This window comes from Calypte anna, chromosome 8 (assembly GCF_003957555.1).
Source record: "Calypte anna isolate BGI_N300 chromosome 8, bCalAnn1_v1.p, whole genome shotgun sequence".
In the NCBI taxonomy this organism is placed as follows: Eukaryota; Metazoa; Chordata; class Aves; order Apodiformes; family Trochilidae; genus Calypte; species Calypte anna.
The window spans coordinates 19107498-19134257 of record NC_044254.1 but is presented as its reverse complement, the minus strand read 5'-3'; the positions used below and the strand labels follow the sequence as shown (position 1 = coordinate 19134257).

Genomic DNA, 26760 nt, shown 5'->3' with positions numbered 1-26760 from the left:
TATCATCCTATAATTATGTGAGCATTTGCTCCTGTTTCTCCTTTCCTGTATGTTCTCCATAAAAGAGATGGAAGACAAAAAAGATGACACTTTTTTTTTTTAATGCATCGTAAAAAAAAAAATCTGTTCCCTGTTTTGAATGCTGAGGTATTGTAATGATGGAAGCCATTTAAGTGTCAAAATAGGGAAGAGGTGCTCAGACTGTCAGCAGGAAGTCTGAGGCAGCCAATAATCTGGACCTATATTGGTGTTTCTCTGTCATTCCAGAGTCTTATTTCAAAGACTGTAGGACAGGGTTAGATGCAGCTACAGTCGATGGAGAACTGAGAAAGCTGAAGAGTGACTCAGTGAACATACCACACCAGACAGTAAAGTGAGAACTGTATCCTTCCCACAGTACATATTCCCCTCTGCAGAACATCCTTATGAATGTTTCCAATAGCTCTTTGAAGGACCTAATCTGGCTAAAGATTAACTACCAATTATTTGAAGAACTTCATAATTAGAAAGATCCAGTATTGTGTTCTCTCAGCACTTCAAAGTAATATATAATTTCTTCTTAAATTCACTGGTTCTTACACATCAGGTAGCCACTTAACATGGCTATTTTGTTTCTGTAATTGTGGTACATCCTGTAGTGTTAGTGCAAACTTCTGTGCCCAGCGTTCCCTTGTATCAGGTAGACATAAACTCCTGCAATTCTCCTGCAATTTGCCTTTGCTATAACTAAGCCTGTTTCCTTTATCCTTTTGCACAATGAGCATCTTTCCTACTCCCAGGGTTAACATTTGTACCTTTTCATCTGATAAAGAACTGCAGTTTGTTTCATTAATGACCAATGAATCTAACTAACTGTTCACTTAGCAGTCACCATATAAAGCTTTGCAGTTTAGTAGCCTACTTAAATAGTAAAACATTAAAAGAATCCTCACAAGCCAGGACTACAAAATAGCAATCACAATTGTCAATGTCATTTTCTGTGAAGGAAGACGTCTCCATTTTCAAAGGCTTATCTCTTTTTATGCCAACATCATAATTCATGCAAGTTGGACTATAGCAAATAGAGGACTTGCTGTGGAAAATGTGTCATCTTTTCACTGTAACTTGCTATGATCAGTTATTTATGTATCTAGGGTTGTTCATACATATGTTACCCTTTGATCCATTTTCTTCAAGATATAATTGCTAAAATTACACAAGTTTTAGGCAAATTTTAACAATTTTCATTATGTTCTCCACTGGATTTCTCCTTCCATCTTTAGCCAGATTCACATTCACATTTTCAACACCAGTACTTGAAAATTCTCTGTCTAGCATGTCAGGTCTTGGCTTTTTCTGCATTCTACCATCTGTTGTGTTTTGTTAGTATTATAGTATTTGTAATACTGAGGTCATCCCCCACTCTTACCACTGCAGATGCCAACTAGGCAATTTAAAAACATTATTTTCACCAGTTTCCTGTTGTGTCCTGCTTTCTGTGCTTTTTTGGTCTGCTCTACTGAAAAGAGCAGACTTCTGTAAAAATGCAGAGTCCTTACTAAAATGGAACGTAGAAGGTGGGCAGTACAGTTTTTAAGTTGTTTATTTAGTTTAGCAGTCCTTAATACACTGGAAGAAAAAATCCTGCACTCCTCTTTGTATTCTCACCTTATTGCAAGAATTTTACTATATAAATTCTACATAACAGAGATTCACATAAACTCAAGGCAGCTCATTTCTTTGTCTTTTACAAGAACATTATCTCTGCTGTCCTTCAAACTACATACGTCACCTCAGTCTGCTGTAATGGCCTTTAAAAGTTTTGTGGGTAATTCAGCTTTCATCTCTGACCCCGTTCATGGGTGCAAGACACAAATGAGCTCAGTTCCAGTACTGTGAACAGAAGCTTTTCTTCATTTATACAATTTATATTCTCCATATCTCTTGAACTGTAGAAAGAGGGTCAAGGAGCCATAAGAAGTCTGAAATGAGCTTAGTTTTGAGATCTATTCATTAGTTCTTGACCTACAACGGGGATGCCACTCCTCAGAAAAATGACTAAATTTATTAGGGAGAGTGTAATACAGAATAACTTAAACATATCTGGATATTTTCTCATAGGTTAGGTTAGGACTTGGTAACAGAAACAGTGTCAGTGTTTCTCTGAAAGACGTCTACTAAAAACCTTAGCTTAACAACCAGTTATGTTAGAAATAGCTTTCAATAGAATAAATTTGATAGCTTCTTGTTAAGGCTTCACAGCAATTTAACTCCATTCTGATAACAGAATGTTGTGAATATTAATTATTCTCTAAGTTGGGGGTTACAGTTGCTCTTTTTACATTAATCAAAGTTCAAGCAAAATTGAAGAATTCCTTATTTCTCCATGAATTGCATAAGCATGATCTTCACTGATTTTTTTTTAAGTGCCCTAAAAATATATTTCCTATAAAATTACTAACATTTGAGGCACAAAACAATATTTAAATCTATTTATCATCAGTGACCAGTGAAATTTGCAATGTTCAACAATGGGGACAATTTTTTTGTGAAGCTTATTTGTTGTGTGCTTATTTAGAAACACTAATCATTTTATTTCTGAGAGCAGCAAACATAACTTCCTTTCCCTAGAACTATTATTTACAATATGGAAGATCCAGAAAATATTTTCAATCAATTTTTATGTGTAACACTATGCAAGTACCAAATCCTCCACTTCCACAATGTTGATGTGAAACTGGGATAAACTTTATAGAAATTTCACCATTATGCCAGTCATCATTTAGTAAAAAGTATACATACACATACATACATATATATATATGCACTGATGTACATGACTTCAACTGGTCATTGTTTTACTAAATCATTATGCAGAGCAAAGCAAAAATATTTAAAACTCAAGTAAAAGCAAACCTGGTAGACTTCAAAGATCTGTTCTTGTTCCCACTTTAATCCTTACAATGTACTGGCTGGTTTCTTAAAAAAATGTGATTCTCTTCTCCTCTGAGGTCCTCCCTCATCTTTTTCTCCCCAAACAAACAAGAGAGAGCAAAATCAAAAAACCTCCCTTAGTGCCTCATTTAGGGAAACACTGTAGAGCAAGTTCAGACCTCAATCCCCACTGACTTCACAGGGAAAAGATACTTTCCATCTTCCTGCATTGCTGGTAAATATTGTACAAATTCAGATCACCATGCAGTTAATGTGTCTTTTGTGTTGAAAATGGTTTCAATGGCATGTGTAATTATATTTCTATAAAACATAGGCCTTGACTATCATTAAACTGCACATCCATAAGAAGACCAGTAGATAATTTAGTAACAAAATCTATGTTTTGAAGTGAATAAAGATCTGCTACCACTAGGGAAAGCAACCTATTGATTTAGACATGGTCTGCTAAAAATACAGGTTTTACCACTGATTGTTCTTTGTGAGGAGGGCTGAGGGAGTATCTTTTGTTTTATTCAACCCCCTAATTATTATAAAAGGATTTAATTTTAAAATATTTAGCAATCCAATGAAGTATAGAACTCACAAGGTTACTTAGTTTCTTTCATAAATATTTTCTCTGTGAAATCTACCTTGCATTCATTCCTGGGGCTTAGGGTATTACAGTTCTCCTTTTCTGAGGGGAAAACTGAATCTATGTGCAAGCTTCAAATAATTGGTTGCCTTTGGGTCACAATACAGGTTCTCATTACAAGGCCCAGATTTTTCAGAGTACTGAAGCACAGCTGGTATTCTTTGGATGGGAAAAGTTAATGCTTCAACTTCCTGGAACTTTCAGAACCTTTTGAGATTGATGATGGTTTTTTTTTCATGGTAAATTGGATTATTCAGAGGGATGCCACTAATGAAAAATCCAGTCTGTCATATCTCTAAGTGTGGTGTGACCTACACAGCAACAATCAGACACAACCCAATTATTTTACTGGGTTTTATGCAGAAACTTACCCACAAACATTGTATTATATGGTATGTCTTCCCTAGCATATCTAATGAAACACTCACTTCTTTTGCTGAGAAGCAACAGAAGAAAAGAATATCCCTGCACTTCCTCAGAGATAGACCAGTGCAGAAGAATTTAGAGATCAATACTCTTCTTATCAGCAAGGAAATTCCAAAATTTCTCTTTGGATATGGATAATAAATTGCCCAACAGCTTCTTTTAAAACCTTTCGTTCCACAAGCCTGTTTTCACATAAGTTAAGATGTATTCCTTCTAATAAATTTCAAACAAACAATCTTCCACTTTATAAATTTTGATTAAGACATTGCATAGCAAAAGAACAGCAAGAATCTATAAATGTATAAATGTCAGCACAACTCTGCTGCCTCACTGGATTAACTTCTGAGTTGTCTTCAGAAACTCCCTTTCAAGAATCAGTCAGAAAATCCCATGTGTGGATAATTATAGCAGACGCATGTAGGATGGAAGTAAACTCTGGGGCAGAGCTAAGCATAAAGCTAAATATTAAGACCTTGAAGTTTTAAATGAGAACTAATGCAAATTTAGATTTGAACAATCAGTGTTGTGAGTTAAGCTTGTGGGCAGCCAGCTTTCTACAGTGGTTGCTTCTCTCTAGTCTATTCTGGCCTCTCACAAGTATCTATTTTCTTTCATTCACACAAACCCAGTTTGTAGAATGATTCTGTGTCTCTCTGATGTTCTTTCCCCATTTTTGAACTGGTTTTGATAACTGCCACTCTAAATAATTAATGTTGGGCTGGTATTTTTCTCCGAGTTTACCCCATAAGAAAGCAAATTACAGAACAGCTGAAGTAATAAAGATAAGATAATACATAAGTAGTCAGAAGGCATAATGAAAAGAGTAATACAGATTTTGCACTGGTGGGTGTTAGACAATAATTCAATATCTCTCTAAAATTACCTCATTAGTGTCATGCCATATTCTGAGATAGATGTTTGGAAAAGAACTTAGTCTCTATAAATGTTAGCTTCTGCAAAGTTCCTAGTAGGGTTTCAACTTCACCCTCCAAAGCTTTTCTCTCCCTACTGTTTTTATCGTGAGACAGGCAGGTATTGTCAAGACATCTGCAAAGGTTGCAACAGTTTTGGACTTGGAAGAAAGAGCCCACTGAAAGTCATGAACTTGCAATTGCTGGTGTAATGCTTTTCATTCCATGGTTCATTCTTCATCCGAAAACACATTACAGTGAAGATACAGAATGATTGAAAAGAGTGACTCTAATACAAGGGGGCATGCTCTGAATGACAGCTGTCTGATCTGACCATTATTTCCTTGCTCCTGTAACTTGAGGTTACAGTATTCCCTTTTCTCCACAGGAATGTATCTGGCCTCAATTCAAGAAATAAGAAAAAAACCAGAGTAACAGAAATAAAAAGTCAATTTTTTCAAAGAAACTCTCAATAAGTGATTATCTAAATGAATGAAGCTTGATACACATGTATGATAAGATAAACCACAAAACCATCATAAAGCTTGTCACCTGGCCATAAAAGGAACCTATCACATAGGGCTGAGAAAAAAAGTGGGGAAATCAGTATCAGAATTCAAGCGAAAAATAGAGTAAATGGGAAAAAAAAGTTTTAAATTGGAAGCAAATTAATTATTTGTCATTTTAAAGGAGCTTTGCTTTTCTGACTTTATCAATTTGTCACTGAGACTTTCTGCAAGGTTGAGAGCAAGGACAGCCTTTTTTGTTTGTTTTGTATGTAATAGGGGACTTTCAATAATACTTTATTCTCCAAAAAATTTTACTACTCAAAGAAATCACACTCCTGTCACAAAAATTGGTTTCTTACAATTCAGAAGTTGCTGAAAATTTTTCACTTTCAAATTAAACAGTTATTTAGAAGAGTTAATTATCATAATCCCAGAAAAGAAGGAACTATAAAATAATCCCATTTCTGGTCTCTACAGTGACGTTTTTTTCAACCACACAATAGCTGAAAAAGTAATCGGTATTACACATTTTATGTTCTATTTTGAAGCTTCATTCTGAGAGAAAGTCAATTTTTTCTATACCTTCTGTCCCTGACAAGCTATTAAAGCCAAGCAAAATGGTTTACAAAATTAGTTTACTCTCCAGTTTAAAAAAGAAAGTTTATACATGAAACAATGGACAGCACAGGGAAATACAAAATAGTTACTATCAAAGCTTGGGGTGAGAAATCAATTTACACAATGTTCGTCCAAGTAGTAAGCAGCATCTGATTGCCAACCTTTTTTTTTTTTTTTAGTTTGATGCAGACAGAGATGAAGAAGAAGTGTTCTTTGACATAAGCTCAGCAGTTGACAATAAACTATTTGCAAACAAAGAGGCTGCAGCAGGTGAGTTAATGTAAGAATGTAAGATGTAAAGAACCACAATTTTCATACTATATTTAACATTAATGGGATCTGTTCTTCATATTCCTCAAGTACTGCAGCAAAGTCTTGACCAACTTCAAACACTTGCACAACCAAGGGCAAAAAAAAATTCCTTACACTTGAAAACTTTACACACCCCACCTAACATCCTGCTTATCTACAAGCTCACCTTAAAATACTATTGATAATCCACTAAACAACTATATTTCTAATACAAGAAGTGGTAAGTTGATCTAGTCCAGGTATCAGATAATACCTTAGTGTTCACCAGAAAGCCAGTCCTATGAGATTATTTCCTCCCTAATAGTTAGTACTAATTCTGAAGCTGTGTGTAAGTCAGACATTTGTGGTTTTATATTATTTAGTTATATATTTTTGTGATTACTGAGGCATGAATGTCTTCAAAGAAAAATCCTGTGAGGGACAAAGGACCACAACAGGGTTGAAGCTAAAAAAATCAAAGCACTGAAAAAATCCATAACATCTGTCAGAAATATTTTACTTGAGGATACCAGGAAAATGTTTCTTGGTAATTTCACAACTTTTTCTTATTACAGATGGCATCCGTGGATGCCTTCCAGGTAGACCATGAGTGTTATATAGGTAGGTGAGGTCATAAATATCTCACGAAAAAGCCCACAAAGAAGAAGAAGAAAGTTCTATGCAAAATATTTTCATGTAAATTTACTGGCTTTACTGAAACAAAGATAGATACACATAAAAGAGAGAGTTTAGGAAAACTCATTTGCCATAAATTGACAGACAGAGTGGTTTGGGTATTTGTAATCATGAACACCAAACTGGGAGTTGCCAAGGGAGGAGAAATTGCTGAAGCACAGTGAAGGATCATAGTGGCAATACACGTATTGTTTCTCTTTGAGTAAAGGATATTACTTTTTTCCTAGCAAGGTGTCTGCAAAAAACAGTCTTTCAGACAGCAAGATAATGTCCTTTTGAAGATTTTTAAAAGGTGTTCCAAGATAGCCAGCCTATAAAATACACCCACCATAAGGCTATTTTTAATAATATTCAAAGTGAGATAAAGATGAATTATCAAGGCAAGGTGGAGCGGGCATGTTGAGAATAAAAGAAAGTGCATTAGCTTAAAAAAAAACAAAACAAAAATGCCCAAACCAAACAAACAAAAAAAAACCCAAAAAACCCCCACCAAAACAGGCTTTGATAGTGGTACAATGGTAAGCTTTGATAGAAGATGCACACAACATTACTAGCTTTCTCTGCTGAGTGCCACACTTACCACTTTTTTGCTAAGTCTTATTCCTAAAGACAAGAGATTATTCCAAAGCTAAAATAGTATTCCCACTGTATTGATAATCACCTGTCTATTCCCTAATTACATGAGCTAAGTTCTTAACAGCAAGAAGAAAGTGGCAGAAAGGTACAGGCTCTGAGAAACAGATTGACAAATGCAAACCACTTTGCACAAACTGGTGGTGATTTTGGATGAGTTCTGATCAGTTCCTTGAAACTCTGATCTACTTAATGAATTCCTGAACTAAATAATCAAAGATCTATGAAGGCTACAGCCGTCTAATTGGTGCCTAACCTGATCACCAGTAATAGTAAGGAGATTCAAAGCAGGATTTCTAGACATCCTATGAGACTGGATATTTAAATCCTAGAGGTCACAATTCCACCGTTTCCTTGATCTCACTTTTTGTATTTTAATCTTATTAATAATCTTTGTATTTTAATAATATTGCAATGTTTTGGTTCCTAGTGACTAAGATAATATTTCTAATATTTTCATAACTCCACATCAATATAACCCACATGTTATACCTCTAAAATCCAGTTGTAATCAACTGCATAACAGCATACACTGAATATAAAACAACTATTTTTACAGTCCAAAATACAGTTCTCATTGTTGCCTTATATGACATAATAAGACTAGTGCTAAGAGCAACAACTTGTCATGAAACACTGTGTGAGATTGAAAGATTTGTATTAGAAGCATCCTACTAAGAGCAAAATTAAAATCCAATTATTCTAAAGCTACTCAGTCCTTCAATAAATTTCAAGTGGAATACAATAGAAATAATTTTTCCTCTAAGCATGTCTTGCCCACATACTTACATGAAAAAGGTATTAGTTGAATTATTAGGCCATACTTCAGAGCATATTCCAAAACATAAAAAACACTTATTTTGCTGAGCAACATCTTTCTGAGTTACTGTTACATCTGTACTGAGTACTGGTTTTGAGTAACATCTTTCACAGAGTAGTCAAAGGATTACTTTTATAAGTGTTGAACTGTGCAAATACTGTGGTTGTTTAAATATGTGTATGAGCATATATTAGCTAATGAACCATATTGAATTGACTTGCTACCAGGATTTGAAAAAAGTAATGGATTTAAGCAAAGTTTGGAAATTCACAAGTTGATTTGCCAGAATACAAATGCTCCAAGTCGCAGACTTAATTAGCTCACACGATGGAGAGTAGCACCTTGTAATAGAAAGTTAAATCAACTGCAGACAAATCTGGGCAGATGAGAACATTTTAATCTCATTGTATAAATTAATTTAGTGAACTGTAAAAAAGCAATGCTTGACATTTGCATTCATGAAAACTTAAGGGTGAATACAGTTTCAAAGAAAAATTACATGCACCCAGACTCAGAACACTGAAACGTTTTATAGGACCAGAGACATTTACAACTATGATGCCCCTGGGTTCTGGAGTACATTTCTGTGGTAGGAAACACACACTGTCCTGTAACAGCCATACTGTGTCAGCCTTCTATGACTAATCCCGTGCCATTTAGCTTGGGAGCCACAAATAAAGTGTAAAATACACCATAAAATTTAAAACTACAACCTCATGGTGAAGGAAACAACTTAGTGCATCCCCACACCCCTCCTGGGGCAGGGACAGCTCTCTCTGACTGCCAGGCCTGGTGGGGGTAGCCCCCATCAGCACACTCCTGTACAACTGCAGCTACCCATTAATCCAACCTGTGCTCTGGCATTGGATCCTCTTGGGTTCTAAGCGAGACAGCTTGTCATGAATGATGACTTCAGTGTCAAGATACAAAGCCTAGCAAAAAAATAAAGGAATGCATTCTAGCTGATCTGCTGGGGTTTTCTCTGCAATTTGCTCTTCCCTGGAGAGCTGATTATTCTGTTAACAGGGATCTAATAAAACCTTCCAACTGATTTATTTTTTTAATTGTGCAGTAGTGTACCTAATAAAATCCTGGGATTTTTCCTAAGGGAAACACAGGGCGCATGAAAATGACCAGGTTTTTCTTAACTCATCTTCATGTATTCAATATTGAGAAAGCATTTTCTAAGTCATGTTGAGTACCTTTTCAGATTGTGCTTGTGAGCTGTTTCTCCATGGCAGTAGAGCTTTCGTGCATTTTTAAAATTTAACTTTTGAGTTTCCCCTTTTTAAATTGGTAGTTAATCAGTTTGCAGTTAAGTTCATACAAGCACACAAAGGCTCTAAGTTAACTAAGAACTGAGATTATCTGATGGAACAGGGCATTCCTTTCAAAGGAATGCAGACAATTGAGACCATAAGACTTCCCTCCTAATAGTAAACAAGCCTTAATTTCTTTTTTTAATAGTTCTCAGTGTACCAACTTATCCAAGGAAGAACAATGCAACTTAGAAAAAGCAATGAAACTTATGATCAGCAGTTTTGTTGTCAAAGCACAAGACGTGCAGCCTGCAGACTCATTGAAAGCAGCAGGGCACATTGACTTCCAAACATTTTAATCAATCCTTCTCTTTTCCTTTCACCAACATTTTGTTTCTCCTTCGGTAGCCAAACATTACCACAAGCTTTACATTAAATATTGCTGATTGAAACTTGGGCTTAGCAAACCTGGGCAGAGTTATCAATTTTCCATTCTTTCCAACACTTTCCCCTTGGTTTTAGCTTTGTCAGTAGCTTTGCCTACCAGTGGGATTACTGATTCTCTGTGCCTTGCCAAGTAGCTATCTGGTAAGCTTCTGCTGCCACATGTACAAGCAGCTAATTAGTGAACTGTCATCCTCCCCTGAAAAACCATTTTAGTAAGATTTAGTCCAAACTCAGCAAAATATGCTCCCTCCAACAACAAACTGACTTAGCTACTTGTCAAGATAGAGCAAGCTACTCGTGTTTATTGACGCTGCACCAGGGAAATCATAAGTACTGTTTTATATCCCCTTCATTACTTTATCTTTTCCTGAGAAGTGTCCATTTGCGTCAATTCATTCCTGGTATGTTTGTCTTCAGGCAATTTGAGAAGGGTAGGTAAATCTGTATTCTGTTCAGTGATATATGGTTATGGGTTTTATTAGTTTTCATTGAAAAAAGGCATATTTTCAATATTCCTGGCATTCCTTGAATATTCCTTAAAAAGGAGCTAAGGGTCCCCAAGGAAACTCATGTCCTAGTTGGAAAAAAAAAAAAAAAAAAGCAGCCTTAAGATGCTTTGCTGTATTAAAATTGCATAACCATTATGGCTTTTATCACCTAAGATACATTATGCATGAGTATTCATTTTCAGCCTGACCTTTACATTTAAGTTTGCAGCACCATATTTCATATTAACCTTTCTAGCTGAGGATACATACTGCTCTTGGTAGTTAAGTGACAGTAAATCAAATACTTGCACAAAAGTACCACTAAAAGTGATCGATGTGTCAAGGTAGGCCAGTTCTCATGAAGACTGAGGCTTAGTTAAATTATATTGTCAACAATGACAATGTTAAGAGTGACATGTCAGCTGTGTAATAAGGAAAAAAAAGCTAGGATTCTCTTAGTAGTTGTAAATCTATTTGGTGGCATATATCTTTTACAGACAGATTTTCAAAAGCCCATAGAGGGTATCTGCCAGAGAATGTGCTGCCTATATACGTGTGGCATTCTATGGCAGCAAGAGTGTAATCTCTTTCTGTTTTGTTGGTTTTTATAGCAACCTGGTAAAGAATGCATGAGGAAGAAAAAAAGCAAACAAAAACAAAACCACACAAGAAAAATAAAACCACCAGCAGATGGTAGACCCAAGTCTTTTCCTAGTATTTCTTACATAGTCCAAAAATTTGCTTCAGAGATTAATTTGCAGCACTTGTAATATGGATTGCAAATTAAGACATTCTGGAGTTATTGTCTCTACAAGCAGTTATGGTTTTAGTCATCATCCAGTTCCTCTCCTCTGTTCTCTCTCTCCAAGATGTTTAGTTCACCATCTACATAGATTGCTACTACATAAACTTTAAAAGCAAACAAAAGCAGATCGTATGTAAATGCACAGGGCACAAACTGAACTGCAAAATCTGTTACTAGCAGTGCTTGTTTCAGTGAGCCACCATCTCTAATGGTGAGAAAACCCAGGTCAGCAGCTGTCTTAAAACTATGAATCCTCAGTGCCAGTGCTTGCAGGATCATCATACAAAGTAGATGCATCTGTAACCCGGGAAGGAGGGAGTTTTTTCCTCATCAATGATCTTGTCTGACTGGGGACATGAAGGCACATAACAAAGCACATCTTATACTTCCCCTTGTGTTACCTGTTGCTCCCCACATGGAGAGTGTTTGGACTCACTCATGGCTACTGACTGGTTCCAGTTTTCAGATCTCTGAGTGTCATTACAGTGGTTTCGTTACTCTCAATTTAATAATGCTGTGAAAAGTCCTGCTGCAGTCACACGCCTGTTGACATTTTAACATTGTGCTGATATGTGTAGGATTTGGTTTAGATCTGCACCATCTGGAAAGCACAGGAGATTATTTCCTTCCCCTTTTCCCAGGACTGAGATAATCAGAATGGGTTGATAATACCAGAATATGAATGTGTCCATACTATGCCCTTTCTGTGTTTATGTAGAAAGGGGTTTAACCACCCATTCCAGTTTAACAATGTCCCCCTGCAAGACTTATTGAAATACCCAGCCCAGTTTCTGTTATCCTGAACCTTCAACATTTCATCTGAAGCTAAACTGTAAAGCTCAGGCTTCTCAGAAATGGAATTTTGTCATCCCAAGCTCAAGAGGCTGCATGACTTGCTGGTGCTGCTGCTGGAAGATGATGGGGAGAAGGGGCAGAGCCACACTGTAACCTTGGAAAGGGGCAGGATAAGCATGGGGATGAAAGCTTTGGTCCCCTATCAACATCACTCCAGGATCCTTATCTGCTAATCACCAGTTAGTTACTATTTCCCATTTCCTTTCTCTTTCCTAAACATGGTTTATACTCTCCCCTGAGAAAAGATCCCTGTGGCATTTCCCAATTGCAAGACATGGCACAGAGAACACTCTGCCCAATAGATTTGCCATCTAGCTGAAACAATTCACCATTTGGGATAACCACTCCTTATTAAGATTTGTGGTAGCTTACATGGATGTTTTGAAGGCTTTGTTAATGGAATACCATTCTCCTGGGTACTCTAACACATCTGAATGGTTCCTTGGATCACAGGTTTTGCATGCATACAAACAATTGGAAATACTATAGTTCTCCTTCACATAAGGTGAAAATTTCCAGTCAAGTTCTAAAGTCTAATTTTCTTTTCCTATTTTAGGGCCAAGTGAACTTGACTGCAGTCTAATTATGGATTCTGGAGATACTGTTTATACAGAATTTGACTTTGAAGACCAGGTAATTTCATATATTGTGGTCTTTCTCTAGACAGTTTTCTAGTTTATATACACACCGTGCTATACAATTTGTCTGACCAAGGTGGTGCAATTTTTAGAGCATGTAAGCCAAAGGGCTTTTTGAGTGGAATTTAAGTAAATTCATGATACACAGAGGTTGCTTTCTGATTATGAGAAAATTGTGACTTTTATTGTATTAAGAGCCCATATCTTCCTTTACTGTACATTGCTGAGTTTCCTCCACAAAGTTTAAAATACTGGCAAATAGAAATGGTGGTACGCACTGTAAGTGTATTTTAAATTTAAGGAGAGGGAGTAAAACAATCTTCAAGAGGCAGACAGGAAAATACAAAAGTCTGAAATATAACTAAAATCAAATCAAACATTCTCCCCTTGAAAAAAAAAGGAACATGATTTTAAGAATAAACCAACAAATGCTTACCATATGTTGAAACCAGCCTTTCTGCTGATCCCGCTCTATCCACATCTTAAAACTAAATTTCGATAGCATTTTCCTTGTACACAGGAATAAAGAAAGCTAGAGAGGGGTGAGAAAGGTTGTATACATCTTTCCCCTCTAATCTCCTCAGCACTGGTAAGGCTACATCTAGAGAACTGCAAACAGTTCTGGGCTCACCAGTACAACATATGGAGAACTCCTTGAGAGAACCACTGAAGGGCCATGAAAATTATCTCCTGCATCTTTCCTACAAAGAAAGGCTGTGAAAGCTGGGAGTGTTCAGTCTGGAAAACAGAAGGCTTGGGGGGAAATGTCATCGATGTGTACAGAAATCTGAAGGGAGTGTGCAAAGATGTAGCCAGTGGTGCCCAGTGGCAGTGTAAGAAGCAACAGGCACAAGCTGAAACATGGGAGGTTCCTGTAGCTTGGATATTGGGCTAAGAATAAACACTACTATTATTGCTGTGCTGTGGATGAGTACTAAATGAATGAATTATAATTTAAACCACAGATATTTTAAAAGCCATTTGCCTGTCACATCACCATACTTAAGGGTAGTGGTTTTGTATGTTTTGTTCTCTGCCTTGTAATTTTGCATGAATCTCCTTGCATTTTCTTCATGAACACCACAAACACTTCTCTAGATTCATGAGCTGTTTGGCAAGGAATGTTATTTTGTGTTTGTTATCATTCAACTAAATGAAGTTGTAAATGTTCTCACTTCTTTCCTCATTATTCACAAAAGAGATCTTTTCTTGTGAAATTTTAAAGCTAATGACAAAATTAGGACCAACAAAACTGAATTTTCATTCATTCATTCACTGATTTTCTTCCACATTATTCAATGCAACACTTTATGCTCACCTGCAACATTATTTTTCTAATTCTGTTTTGTCTCAGTCATTTCACTTTGGCTTTTTCAAGCAGACAGCTTGTCTCTTATTTTAAATCTCATTCTTTCATAAATCCTTCTTAGAACACTCTCTACTGCAGGAATTTCTCAGGTTTCTCATAATATTTTTCTGGACTGCTCTACTTCTTTATTGCATGGTTTAGACCTTTACTCCCTATAAAGCATAATGTATATTTAAATCATGTTTTGATTATGCTGATGATCAATTTTGCATTTCAATGATATTCTAAATACATTTTGGCAGTGTCTGAACACTAAAATTATACTCTTGGTTCCATAATGTTTGAAATTCTGTTCAAATAATAAAGACAAGTTTTATAGTTACAAAATAAAACTAACAGAAATTTATGAAAATTGCACCAATCTATAATTTCTAACTATATGTTTCACTTATAATACATTGCACAGCCCACGAAAGCACTGATTGCAGTTTTAAATGAAGTTACATGTGGTTTCACGTGAGACTGAACAAGCAGACTGGGGCAGGACCTTACTGCTTTTGTCACTAGCAAATATTTCTTCTGCTCAAGGTGGCTGTTAGTTCCTCTCATTATTTTGCCAGACCAATGCATTATTGTTCTGGCAAGAGTGTAACATGGTTAACAGAGGAGGAGGAATGAAGTAAAATCAGTTCTAAAAAAACCAAACACCACTCTTAACTCTAAGAGAGATACATAAATATGAAGTGACTAAAAATTACTCACTCTCTTCAACTGCAACCCGATGCCTTTGATACTTATTAGTGACATTTTAAAAAATATCAACATTTCTATAACTGATAAATATTTTCATGCCCAGTTATGTGAAGTGCCTTGTACAAATTTAAAGAAAATGTAAAGGTGAAAGCAATTGCAACTAAAATCCCTTACTGCTTAGTTTTGAAGTGGTGCAAATATTACATACAGAAGCAAAGAAGGGTATGAAGATTATATAATATAATACCACCTAGCTACCCAGTCTGAAAACAAAATTAGAAATTACTGTCAGGAAAGAATGATCAATATCTGAATCCAGGGGTGAGGAACTGCTAGCACTCAAAACTCATTTTTTGAGCTCATTTTGACTGTGGCAGTTATTTAACACTGCAGTGATTTACTACATACTGTTTATGAATCATGTGAAGCATCAACAACCTTTACTCAGAGAATCTCAAGTGGAAAAGGCACACATATCAGGATACAAATGTGTCATGCAGTGATGTTATTGTATAGGAAATCTGTCATGTCTCTCTGTCATGAGAACGTGCAGGAGAAGAAGAGTGGTTTCTAAGCAACCTTACACAGCTGAGCTGCTAAAAATGGCTGAATTTTAGCAGAACATCTTGGTAGTCACTGAACAAGAGGAGCTGGGGGTTAGAGCAGTGCACAACACGTCCTGAGACAAAGGCACAGCAGGGCACGAGTCTCACTTGGCACAGCTGAAATGGACATACACAGATACCTTTGCATTTTCTTATTCTTGGGATGAGACAGCAAAATCTCCAGCATAAACTCTGCCAAAGTTTCAGAGTTCTTCAGATGTATGCTACTTCTTCCAGAATATCTTCTCTTCCTGGCAGGCAGGAACAAGGAGTGGTGTAGTTCCAACTAATGGTGTGGTCATCTGCTCATCAAGGAGTGCTACAAAGTGCAGTGAAGTGCTTTACAAAAAATGCAAATCAAAACTAATGCAGGCTAAGACCTGACTTTTCTGGAGGAACATAGAGTGGAAATGGAATCTAAAATAACTCAGAAAAAACTTGAGCTTTGTCCTGTGCATTCTATAAAGGAACATTCAATTAAATTCATTTAACTAAATTAAAAGCAAGCTGATGGTTTTCTACTGGCTATGGATGAGTGCTTCAAGAACTAGAACACTTGTTATCATTAAGTCCCTACAGAACTGAAAGGCAGGAGGGAAACAACCAACCAATTTTTTTCTCCAAATTACTAAATTATTTTTCTGTTCTTTCTTAAATCTGCAGCTGTCAGAGTCTGTATTACAGAAAAAGTAATCTAGATCTTTAGACTAGCAGACCGAAATACATTCTTCAAAAAAATAAAAGTAGATAGTACCACTCACTGAAAATGCCTTGAAGAAAAATCAGAATCACAGCAAGTTAGGGGCTGGAAGGGACCTTGAAAGATTCAGGGTCACAATAATAAGCAAGAATTTCTTATCTCCATAGTCTTTTCTGGGGTACTGATTGCACTATTCAATTACTTGATTGAAAATCATAAGAGCACAGTAACCTGGTAAGATTCAGATATTTTCAACCATATAAAGATACCAGGAATATATTTTGGGCTGCTCATTTTTGGGTGCAACAGTATAGCTTCTAATGAGGGAAGTCCTGCACTTTATAGAATGTTCTGAATCTGCAGAACTCAGTCATTACTAGAATCTGATTTAATAGGAAATATCTCTTGCTGCTGGAATGCTCTCAAGTGTGCTACAGGTTTTCAGTGTTAACTGGATTCATTCATACTCACCATTCAATTTCTCAAATTTGTCAGACTGGCTGGCAATACAATACCACTTGTTTCCAGAGATCAGACAAGTTTTATCTTTAATAATCAGGTATTATAAAACTACTGTCTGGCTTATTTTAATGCATTCAAGCCAAGGAGTATTGAAAAATCGGTATTAATGGATCCTATCAATTATTTTCTTGTGAAAATAAGGCTTTCAAGATATCCTTAGCTAGAGTCTGAGGAATATTTAGGCAAACTGCAGAAAAAGTTAAAACATACAGTCAAATGCCTGTAGAATCAATACACACCTGAACAAGTACAAACAGAACTGATAACTTCAAAACTAGGAAACGTGAAAATTAGGTAAACTTCAAGTAAAATAATACTGTAGTCTTTTTTCATACTGGGGGGAGGGAATATATTTCATATTTACCAAACATGGAGACTCATTTATGTGCCTCAAAGGAAGTGACAAGTTCATAACTGAGGCATTTCCATGTCCTTCAGGTGACTGCATTTGCTTATGCAATTAGGTAAATGCAATGACACATGCAAAGGAGAGATTGTCTTTCTTGCCTTTTCCCCAGGTGTGTCAAAGACCTAGGAAAAGTAGATGTAAAAGAGACTGGAAGATAATAAAAGCTTTTCTGTTCAGCAGTGATAAGCAATCTATTGAATTTTTAAAACATGCATAACCCACTCTTTGCTGCAAGTGCAGCATGTTTTATAATTAGAACATGTGACAGCTCACTTGAAAAGCAACAAGAAAACCAAAATGTAGTTGAGGTAAAAAAAACCTCAAAGAGAATTACTTGCATTCTAACAAGAGGAAACAAGCTCTTGATTAAAAGTTTTTGCCATGTAGTAATAATTCTTTTTACAGCTCACTGCCATTTTCCACCCAGAGAACATCCAAATCTAAGCTTTAGGGGAGCAGGAGGAAAGCTATAAATGAACTGATGAAAAACAGACTCTGTTGCTAACAAGACTGTAACAATGTTTCTGGCCTGATTTTCATACCTTGAAATTTAAATATTCAAGAGAGATAATGAAAAGACCTTTAAAGTATTTTCAATGCAGAAGCAGAACACAAATAATCCTAAAAGTGTTGGGCAGCAGCAGATTGAAAGCCTCATTTAACTAGAGCTCTCTGGATTAGACTGAAGACCATTTCCTTTATTTATGAAATTTCTTGTTACTTGTCACTGTGTTTTGACTCCATTTTCTCCACATCAAATATTCAATCCAAGTAATTTATTTAACCCTCCAGCTACAGTGCTCCAGGAGTTAACATTTACAATACAGCAAAGAACAAACTGCACATCTCCATCAGGAGAAATTTTCGTGGGGACTTCTATAGCTACCTTTCAAAAATAGATAAACATAGATTAAATAATTTAAGGGCTCAGATCTAGAATGTACTGTATTAACCATGTGCTTTCTCTTTACTTCAGGACATAAGGAACTTTGGGTATCACAGCAGTTTTAGTCATATGCTATGCAGCATTAATTGTTACAGCTCTTAGTAAAATGACCAAGGCAGCATTTGGGCTTTTAATGCTGACCATTTCTGTGATGTCTCTTTTCTGTGATTTCTCTTTTGCTGGGATATCAATTTGACTTACAGATCATGCTCTACTAGGAAACTGATTAAAACAGGAGTACACAATAGAAAAGAAAATGGACTCTAGGTAACTCAGAGGATGATTGCAAAACTCTGCTCCCTCCATATTAGTCTTTGTTGAAGAGCACAGAAAGGTGGAGTCCAAGCTAGTTTAAGGATATCTGCAGAAAGAGATAATGCACAAGCATCCAAAGAGATGGAAGAGCTGGAGAGGCAGGCCTAGCTACAGAGAAAAGATGCTTAATAGAAATGTACTGAAGTCCATGAACAATCTGTTCAGTTCAAGTTGCCATGGAAACTATCCTATTAAATGCTTAAAAAAAGAAAAAAAATCAGTTATAGAAACAAAGTACTGTGGTTGGCCTGCTACAACCAATTGTATTTTGGAGTTCTATATTATTTTTTAAGATTGAAAGCATTAGAATTCACAGCACCTCACTCATTTTTCTAGCAGTAGGCTAGTGCACCTTCCTCCCTCACACCAGTCTGTCCCTCCACTGGCAAATGAAAGCACAAAATACAGCTTTACACCTAGATTTATGAGTTCAGCTTTTCACATGTCCACCTTTACAGCCCAGACAACCTGCATGATTCTTGGGGAGTATCAGGATCCCAAACAGCTGATGCAAGTAGGTTCCACATCCAAACGTGTTACATTGCACCTAAAGCTGATAATGAAATACAAAGATGTGTTTAAAATCATTCCCCTCTCTGCCTCCAAGACTCAGACACCTGTCTGTGGACAGGTTCTGTTCACACAGCCCAGAATTTCTAAAGATAGCCAACAAACCCACCCTTAAAAATATTTGTAGCAACAGCTCCTATGTTTTAAAGCCTTGAGGAAGAAACAGCTTTTTATAGAACTTTAATGTTTCTTAATCACTATCAAAGTGGATACTACAGTATTTTTACATTTACATATTAAATAGCAGTGATCACAAGGATGTTATTTTACTATATAGGATTCAAAACTGCTCTTTAAATAACATGTATTGAAACAGACAACTGGCTATTCTGGATAAATTGGAAACACTTTTTAAAAAAAGCTATGTATTTTCAGAAAGCCATATGTTTCATATTTGGTTTCTTTCTACTCTTCATGTGTCTCATGATTGTGTAGTCAATTTCAGTCAGTTTGGGCTTAAATACCAATAATAAGGAGTGAGATGTGGCCTAGTTTTAGAATTCTTTCACAGTAGTGCATCTCAGATGAGTGGCCTATTTCTTCCCATCATTTAATTCTTTCTTAAAAGAGAAGTTCTTTATAAATACTGTAAAATTTCCTTATTGAAAGTTATAAATTTATCTAATAAAACATAAATGGGTGTTTTGGTAAACCCAGAATATGCTCAGTCAACCATTAAGCAGAGAAGGTCTTTGAGAGGTAGAATTTGAGCACAGCTGTCAACTTTTATCTTAATAGCAGCAAATCACAGGACCTGAGACCACACGCTGGGCTTATTTTTACAGCACCCTACTCCTGTCCTTCTCTGTGCCAAGTTCTTTCAGATGATGCTCTACTTCTGTATATTAAGAGGTCTGTTCTGCTAAGCTACATTCCATGGGTCTACATTTTTCATCCGCTCTGCCACAATTCTGTGCAGTAGCTCTTACTCACTGTCTCAAGACCTGATCATCTGCCACACAAGGGAAAAAGGCACCTACTCATTTTTGTGGTGCCTTCCTAAAACATCTTAAACAACCTATTTCTCTTTTTTCACTGCCAGTCCTAAACTATGACTGGTAAAGAACAGAGCTTTATATCAAAATATATTATACAGAATATATCAAAATACACTATACAGAGTCTTGGGTGAGTGCTGCAGTGTATGAAAGTGCAGAAAGAGCTTGGAAGGGGAGCAAGAAAAAATAATATATATTTTTGAGCATACTGCCCATTGTAGATATTTATGATAGAAGAAAAATTCCTTCCTCTTAAAGAATGAAATAAAATAATACATGTGTCTTAAAGAAAACTGAACGTCTTTAGACAATTCAGATTACAACTGATAGTTACATTTTGCACTTGACTCCTTTGCTGTTAATATTCATAAAGATGGTTCAAATTCTTGTAACAGATCTTTAAAATTAATTACAGGTTACTGCTTAGGGTTACTGCACTCGGCAGCGAGTTTGATTTTCATAAAATAATGGAGCTCATGTTAACAAAATAAATGGGTGGTGCCATGGTGATGAATGGAAGCAGAAGCAAACATTTTTAAGGTTATTTGACTAAAGTAACCCCTTGAACTTTCAATTCTTCCAAGAGAAGCAATTACTGAGTTCTGCCTCAACTGAATCTTACCAAAGCATTTGTGTTTTTTTTCCTTTTGGAAATTTAATTGATACCGCCAAGAGATTCTGCACATCGTGCCAGGGGTGTATGATTTGAGGATCATTCACAAGTATTGTCCTTAGCAGTCTAAGAAAAAGAGTTAGCACTGAGTTCACAGGTCTCCTGCTGCACTGGCTTGCTGTGACAAAAAGCCCCTGGGAGAATTGATACCAATCAGCACAACTACTTCTCTTAGAGTAGAATTGCTTAAGGACTGAGGGCTTTTTACAGAAAATAGGAATTATAGAGGAAAAAATAGTGATAACTTCTAGGAATAATTTTGCAGGCACTGGGAACTTTCTATAAATACATATCTACTGAAAAGGTACTGAATATTGTATTGTAACAGAAGTGTTTTAATATGAGCAACAAATAACTATGCACAGATAATATGGGTGGTGAGTTTCTCAGGTGTTTTCAATACAAAAAGACAGCTAAAAACTGAGTCCCAGTTCTTCAAGTTGGATATGATACTTTCCCCTCTAGTTCAGTATTCTAAACCCCATATAAAAATTGCAAATTAAGCACTTTGTTTACCAGAACACACTTTTGTTGCTGTGATCATGCAAAATGCTGCTGCCGTGCAGGGAGGGGTCTTTCTGCTGCATACTTCATTCCCTGGTTAAGTTCGCCCTTAAAAGTTATTTTGACATTTTTTTCCAGTTTTCTAGTGTCTGGAAATCAATATGAAACAACATAATTTTTACTTAAATTTTCATGCTTAAAAATCACATATATTTGTCATTAAAAAAAAAACCTATAGAAGTTCACAAAAAGCCAACCATTTTTAAAGCAATAAGATTTATTTTTCCCTTCTAAACTACCAATAGTTACTTTTCTTTATGCTATCAAACAAGCATGAATAATCTGAAAAAAATCTTGCTCATCTTTAAGAGCCAGGTAACTTGACCTTGGTTTACAAGTGATAAAAATTAGTTAATACCCACCTCTGTATAGGTATGAATTTGTTCTATTTTCAAAACTGATAGTAAAGTTTTTTTAAAAAGAATAATTGCATAGAGATCTTATCTTTGCTACAAACCCAAAAGCAAAAGGAAACCATAGGGATCTAAAGAGGAGATCAGAGATCTAATAATATGTCAGCATTTTGTAGATGCTATTACAAACACTGGTATTTTCACTCTTTCTGGTTGTGCAAAGCTTTTTTTTGTCCTAAAACAAAATGCCAACTCAAGTAACATTAGCATTGCTTTCCATCTTAATTTCTATTCGTCCATTTTGACACATTTAACTTCACTCTGCTGAGCAACATGAGCTGTATAAGCAGCTATGCCTTTGCAGGAAAGAAAAACCTTGAAGTCTGAGTGAATTCACACTGCTTCTTGTCTTATTTACACCTATTCATTAGTTCTGGACCAGAGGAGGTCAGAGCACAGTCTACCCCTGCTTTCTAGAGGCATACATTAACACCTGGGGAAAGCCACTCAGCCTCAGAACGTGATAAATAAAGCATAAATCAAATTTAAAGTCAACCAACCTGTATGGCTCATAAAATGCATTCCCAGGGACCATTACCCATACATAAAACCTGCAGCTAACCCAGCATATTTCATAAAACCCAAACATTCATATTTACAGAAAGAAAACAGGAGTTTAAAAGGCAAATTCCACAGCTGAACTCTGACTAGCCTCAGGTTCTTCCAACACTTAACTTTGCTAACTAAGGCTTGCTCAGGGTCTTTACGTTTTGCAGTTAACATAAGGAAACCACTCAGGGATAACTACATTTTTACAAATAGTGGCTGCCTACATCTGAAAGATCAATCTGTGATTAGGTATGTGCCTATTTAATCCAGTTGCAAACACGTTTCAAAATCTGAAGCCACACAGATCATGACAAACTGCACTGTGCTGAAGCAGACAGATCACCTGGGCAGGCAGAGCTCAGACATCCCATACAGCTTTCTGACTCCCTTAATCAGCAAGAGATTTTAAAAATCAATTGAGCTGAAGTTCATTTTAAGGATACTTGATGTAGAAGCACCATCTGTAAGCATCTGAGATTCCATTTTATGGTACTTTATTAAGGACTAAGAATTCAAAGTTAATATGCTTGAGGCTAAAGAGTTGAAAGAAATCTAAGTCTTAAACCTAATTCTGGTTCCATATATAACTGTGTTTACATCGACAAGTTACCTAATATCTCTAGTGAAATGCAAATACTGTCCTTGCCTCTATTCCCAAAGGAAGTATAGGGAAAATTTATGTGAAACTTCTGTTTCAGTGGTAACAGGAGCACAAGGAGAAGTGGCAAGAGCCTTGCAAGTTACAGTGGGCAGTAGCTTACTCATTCTCTTCACTGTGCCATTTGTTGCCCTTGGTCTGTTCACACAGCTATGGGGATTTCTAGCAGTGGCTGTTTCTGACAGCAGCCTGAAGCAGAACTGTAAGGAACTACAGCTTGATAACCCTACACTATTTTGATAGGACTAGCATAATGTATTCCATGCTGATACTATGTACTGATGATTTAATACAAGCATGTCAGTATTGTTATTGATATTTCATAGTCCAGACTAAAACATAGATAGTGTGACTGTATTGACACTACATAACCCAGAATGCATCCAGCACATCTGATTATAAGAACAGCAAAGTTCTGTTTATAAGAACAGCAAAGAAATCCCTAATACTCTAATACTCTTGCTGGCCAGTGTTTGTCATTCCTCATTGGTTGTGCAGTATACAGTACTTAATAAAATACTTCCAAGTGAGCAAGCATGAGGAAAAAAACCCTCTCATTTCCCTGATGTAATTAATCCCTCTTTGGAGTTCAGCAGCCTCTGTAACAACTTCTAGTTTGCGTTGCAGTGTGAAGGTAAATACATTGAAGTTGGTTTAGATCAAAACTAATTTTGTGTTTATACTGAAGCTCACATCTAGAACTTGCTCTAACATGGCCTTTCCACTACTAACAACTTATCAAACCATATTTACTTAGGAAGCAGTTCAGCATGCACACCAGTTGCTTGTTTATCACACTGGAGCTGTGCAGTTGGGCACTGGGAAAGCTGTTCCTCACAAAACCAGTATGGGCCAGTTAATCATCTCAAGTTCCCTTGGATTCTCCATGCTCATATTCTACCAACTGAGACAGTACTACTACTATTTCTGTAACATTGTTAACCATGTGTCAACAAAGATTAAAACTGAGAGGTTAGATTATGGAGAAGATACTAGATATACATACAAGCAGATGTAAGAAGAAATGCAAACTATGCAGAATATCCATTTCAATTTGTCAATTGCTCAATTAACAGGAGGAGGATCAGTCAAGTTTTTCTGGTTATGAGAGCACAGGAGGTGAGTTTCTTTTTCAGTATCATTTGCCGTTAATGTTGAAACTTTTGATGTTCCCTGTTACTTGAATAGTTACTTAGATAGTAAAGTGAATTCCTGTTATTTATATTGTGAAAATTATGTCTAGAAGAATTTTTTCATGTGAATTCTCTTATATGCAAATAAAAGCTTGTAAAAGATATTTCTATACTCTTTAGGCCAGCGGATGAAAAATTATTTTAAAAGATTACTGTTAATCAGCATCAGATTTCAGGCATTTTCATGAACTGATAGTTACAAAAAGCTTCTTGGCGTGAGCTGCTGAGAGTTTAAAGGGAATGCAAGGATCAATCAAAACTTTTTACAACAATCTCTTATTATGTAATAAGAGATGTAAATGCCACATAATCAAATCCAAAATTGTATATGATAAATGAATGTGTCTTGTAAGTAATTAAGTCATGTTACAATAAAACTCCAGCAGGCTCAGATGGCATAAAATTGCCTTCTGTACTGGTATCAGGACAGTGACTGGGACAGAGACTGTAAGGTGCTGCTATTTAAAAAATTACAGGGTTAGTAAAAGGCAAAGCTGTAATATATACAGTAGTTTTGGTGCAAAAATGAGAAGAAAACCTGGATTTAAGTGTATTGTTCTTATTTGGCTGAATTTTAGCTGCCTCTCAGATGTAGTACACAGAATATAAAATCTGAATGGCATGTGGTCAAACTTCTATAGCAATTATAATATAATAACATATTCAGAGAAAAATGCAATGGCTCTGGAGGCATATTATTATGTCATTAGGGTCCTAAACCATTCTATGATTATTTCCCTTTCTTTCTCTTTTTTAAAGAACTGAGGGGTTTGTTCAAATTGTAATTTTCAGGTAAAATAATTTTATCATGTCTGCAGAGAGAACTACAAAACTGGGAGATAAATGGGCTTGTGGATAATAACTCCTTTGATAATTCAGTGCATTACGGCAGAAAGTAAACCCAATAAATTCAGATCATCTTGCCTGAGTGTTACACAATTAGTAGTGAAGATAAAACTAGTAGCTCTTGGCAACTAAAGAATTTTTATTTTCATTTTAGACTTTTCAGAAGATCTGAGGAAATCAAACATAATTTTTGTATTTGGTAAGTCAGATTCCCAATTTACTGAGATGTTTGAAAGTCCTCATGTTGTTTAGTTTTGATTACATGATTTCTTTTACAGTTTAGCAGAACAGCTTGGTTAGGGGTATTTACAGGTGGTGTTTAGTCTTTTGAAAGGGTATTAGGATATGTTATTAACCTGTATCTGACCATGCTAATACCAGATGTGTAAAGCTCAGTGCAGGAGGTATATGCAGGTTAACTGTGAACACATTCAAAATTACCTGAGTTCTGTGCAGTTGCAGTATTGTTGTATTATCTCCCACATTAAAGCTGTCTCACCAACATAAATTAAAATGTTACAAGATTGGATTTATAATTTAGAATTCTACAGTTTAGGTGTAAAAAAAAGAATGAAAAGAAAGGAAAAGAAGTTAAAAAAAAAAAAAAAAAGAACCAGGTCTCTTCACCTTTTCATCTGTGAAGTAACTTTTGTAAATGACGATTTCAATCCTGCACGTGCTCAACATGCTGTAAAGAAGTCAATGGGATAATCACCATGCAGGATGCTTAGCATGCACTGAGGCTTTGCAGGTTCAGGGTTTGTTTTATATTTTCTTTTTTGACATCCACAGAGGAAAACACCATGCTAATACTCATTATTACATAAATGTGACTTATTTAACTACCTTAAATTTTGAATGGTCTTTTAAAACAAATTTTTAATTTTCAGGATTCACAAGTTTCATCTTAAAGACTGGTACTAGTTACTTGAAAAGAGCAATTGCTTTTGTATGAAGGACTGGACTGCTTTTTCTTTTTCAAAGAGTGCTTTTTAATTTCATTTATTATTTTCTAGGCCATCTACTAACCATCTTCCAGTTTAAAACTGAAAACATACCTTTTCCCTACTTATTCCTGTCCTTAAATTGGTCTCCAAGTTTCTAGTAAATGCTTCCTAAGAACAGAGAAAAGTAGTACCTAAGCAAAGCCTGAGTTTTCTTTGCTGAAAACATTAAAATGAAAAGTTTGACTTAAGTCCAAATATGGGTTACTTGTCAATAAATTGCTCAGAATGATTTAAACTTTTTCTCCAAAATATCCACATCCTCCTTCCATGAAGCTTTTTGAAGCCTGATGTGAAGAGTGAGGACACATTTTTTCTGAATTTTTTTTTATTTTTTTTTCTAGTGACCAAAATTAAACATTTATGGTTGTTAATTTGGCTGCAAGAAATATCTCAATTTTACTCCATCTAGGTAGTGAAGTTAAATGGTATTTCCTAGAAATAGATTTCTTGCTGGTGCTTGGTTGGAGTGTCCACAATTTTTTTTTTTTACTTGAAAGTAAATCTGCCTGAATCAATTTTTGACCTGTTTAACATTTTACACACTACTCAAATATGTATTGTTTGCCTAAGCAGTAAACATTTCTTACACATCAGTCAAGAGCTGAAGTCTGACCACTGTAAATTGAACACTGCCAAAGGAAACCTTAGGGAAGCAGAAGAAAACTGTCAAGCTGGGGTAGGGGACTCAGGGTGGGGTGGGAAAAGGGAAGAGGGAAAAACTGTCCTAAATTTTCAGTGGCTAGAGTACTCCACTGAAGTAGAGAGCACT

At 36.0% G+C, this 26760-nt stretch overlaps 1 protein-coding gene across 1 annotated transcript in view; it reads left to right on the top strand.

Annotated features, from left to right (window-relative positions):
• AK5 (adenylate kinase 5) overlaps positions 1-26760 on the top strand; it is a 74764-nt gene that overhangs the window by 27745 nt on the left and 20259 nt on the right. The window contains exons 7-10 of the mRNA XM_030455254.1: positions 6209-6299; positions 12880-12956; positions 24022-24064; positions 25139-25183. Coding sequence (XP_030311114.1) covers positions 6209-6299; positions 12880-12956; positions 24022-24064; positions 25139-25183 — 256 coding nt within the window. The remainder of the gene's footprint in view (positions 1-6208; positions 6300-12879; positions 12957-24021; positions 24065-25138; positions 25184-26760) is intronic.